Genomic DNA, 2,089 nt, shown 5'->3' with positions numbered 1-2,089 from the left:
GTTGGAGAAGACTCTTGAGAGTCCCTTGGACTGCAAGGAGATCCAACCAGTCCATCCTAAAGGAGATCAGTCCTGAGTGTTCATTGGAAGGACCGATGTTGGAGCTAAAACTCCATTACTTTGGCCACCTGATGTGAAGAGCTGACTCATTTGAAAAGACCCTGATGCTGGGAAAGATTGAGGACAGGAGGAAAAGGGGATGACAGAGGATGAGATGGTTGGATGGCATCACTGACTCAATGGACATGGTTTTGGGTAGACTCCAGGGGTTGGTGATGGACAGGGAGGCCTGGTGTGCTGCGGTTCATGGGGTCACAAAGAGTCGGACACAACTGAGTGACTGAACTGAACTGATTCTCCTGAGACAGGTGCACAGCAGGGGCCTGGCTGCGACTGTGGGGTAGAGCTGGTCTTTTAGACCTGTTCCTACAGGGCAGCCAGGCTTATGAGCATGCTGGAGGCTGTCTGGGAGTGGGTCAGCAACTCACCATCCACCAGGACGATGTTCAGGCCTCTGCCCACGTTGTTTTTCACAGGACTCATGATCCTAAAGGAAAAAAGAGAAACAAAACACAACCATTGGTCCTGAGTGTAGAACAAGCACTGTGTTCCAGACTCTGGAACTCTGAGAGGGCCCACATGGTGCAATGCAGAAGTATCAGAGGATACACAGCATCATTTGGGCCATCTGCTTTCTCCTGGAAATGAACAGTGGGCTGGATTCTCTGAGAGTCTCTCATGGCATGTTTGGACCAGAACAGTCTGCTCGGGGAAGAGGGAGGGTCCCTGCCTGGGGCTGGGAGGTGCTGGAGGGGCGGCCAGCCCGTCTCCCCAGGCCAGGAGGAAGGCAGAGTCCGGCCATGTCTGGGGTCCCCAAGAGGAGCCCAGCTGTGTTCCTACCACCCAGTATCCTGTCCTCTGGTGTCCTTGGGAAAACTGTCCTTCTCTGTCTCTAGCCGGGAGGTTCTCAGCACGGACCTCTCTCCCAGGCCTGGACAAACGAGTATGCTGTGCCGCTGATCTCAGTGATCAGGCCAGCGTGGTCATGTGACCTAGGCCAGCCAATGAGCCCCAGTCCCGGGGCTTTCACAGGGTTAATTCACAAGGGGAAGCTCTTCCCAGTGGGGTACTAGACAGGGCTGTTACGTCAACCCAGCTGGTAGCCGCCCTCCTTCACCATATGCAGAAGTCCATTTTCAGTAGAGAAAACCGAATGCAATGACAGAGGAAACCAGAGCTGAAGGTGGTATGAGGGGGAGCCTTGATGACTAGGTTTGAACCCCTGGATTCAGCTGTTTCTGATGGCCACTGTCTCTGGGCTTTTGGGCACATGAACTGACAAGTCTCCTTGTTCTGCCTAAGCAATTTGGAGCTAGGTTCAGATTCCAGATTCCTGTCTCTGGCTTCTTTTGTAGGGTGGACTTGCTGCCTAGAAAGCCTGGCACACAGTCTTTGTCCTGCACCTGGGCCGAAGCCCTGGCACCGCTGCCTCTGAGCTTTGACGCCTGGCCTTGATCTTGAACACTCCCCGTAGGCACGCCCCTCACAGGAAGCCCAGCAGCTTGGCTGTCAGATAGACCTGCGTTCACACCTGGCTCTACCAATGGTTAGCTGAGTAACTCTGTCTGAGTTTCCTCATCTTTATAAAGGGGAGAATTGTCGCCCACCCCTAGGAGTGCTGGGGTGCAAGGGAGATGCTGCTGCAAGGCATCTAGGAAGGCGCTGGCAGATTTGCAAGCCATCAGGATTATTATTATGTCTGACTAACCCACCCAGAGTAAAAGGAAGTGTGTGGAAGGTGTGGGCTGGTCTCAGGGCCACCCTGAGGCCTCTGAACTTGCTGATGAATAAAGGCATGAAAGTAATGAAATGCCAGAAACTTACGTTTGGTCCTCAAAGCACATGGTGGGGCCCACGACGTTGGCGGCCCCACTGACGATTTTAAACGCAAAGAAGTTGTCTGGGCAGGATTTGCTGAGGCCACACTTGTTCTTCTCCAACTGTGAAGCTGGGGAGGGAACGCAGCAGCTTTGGTGGTGGCACGAGGCCCTGGAGGAGTAGGGGAGCTGGGAGTGGGGTGGTGGGAGGG

The 2,089-nt window shown here is 54.1% G+C and overlaps 1 protein-coding gene across 2 annotated transcripts in view; it reads right to left on the bottom strand.

The window, feature by feature from the left end:
* FAM3D (family with sequence similarity 3, member D) overlaps positions 1–2,089 on the bottom strand; it is a 38,262-nt gene that overhangs the window by 12,461 nt on the left and 23,712 nt on the right. For both annotated transcript variants that reach the window (XM_010851547.1, XM_010851546.1), the window contains exons 5-6: positions 1,885–2,008; positions 489–547 (exon numbers count right to left, since the gene is read on the bottom strand). In XM_010851547.1, the coding sequence (XP_010849849.1) occupies positions 489–547; positions 1,885–2,008 (183 nt within the window). The remainder of the gene's footprint in view (positions 1–488; positions 548–1,884; positions 2,009–2,089) is intronic.

The sequence above is a fragment of the Bison bison genome, unplaced genomic scaffold (assembly GCF_000754665.1).
Source record: "Bison bison bison isolate TAMUID 2011002044 unplaced genomic scaffold, Bison_UMD1.0 scf7180017864304, whole genome shotgun sequence".
Taxonomy (NCBI): domain Eukaryota; kingdom Metazoa; phylum Chordata; class Mammalia; order Artiodactyla; family Bovidae; genus Bison; species Bison bison.
This window is presented reverse-complemented; position numbering and strand designations above follow the sequence as displayed.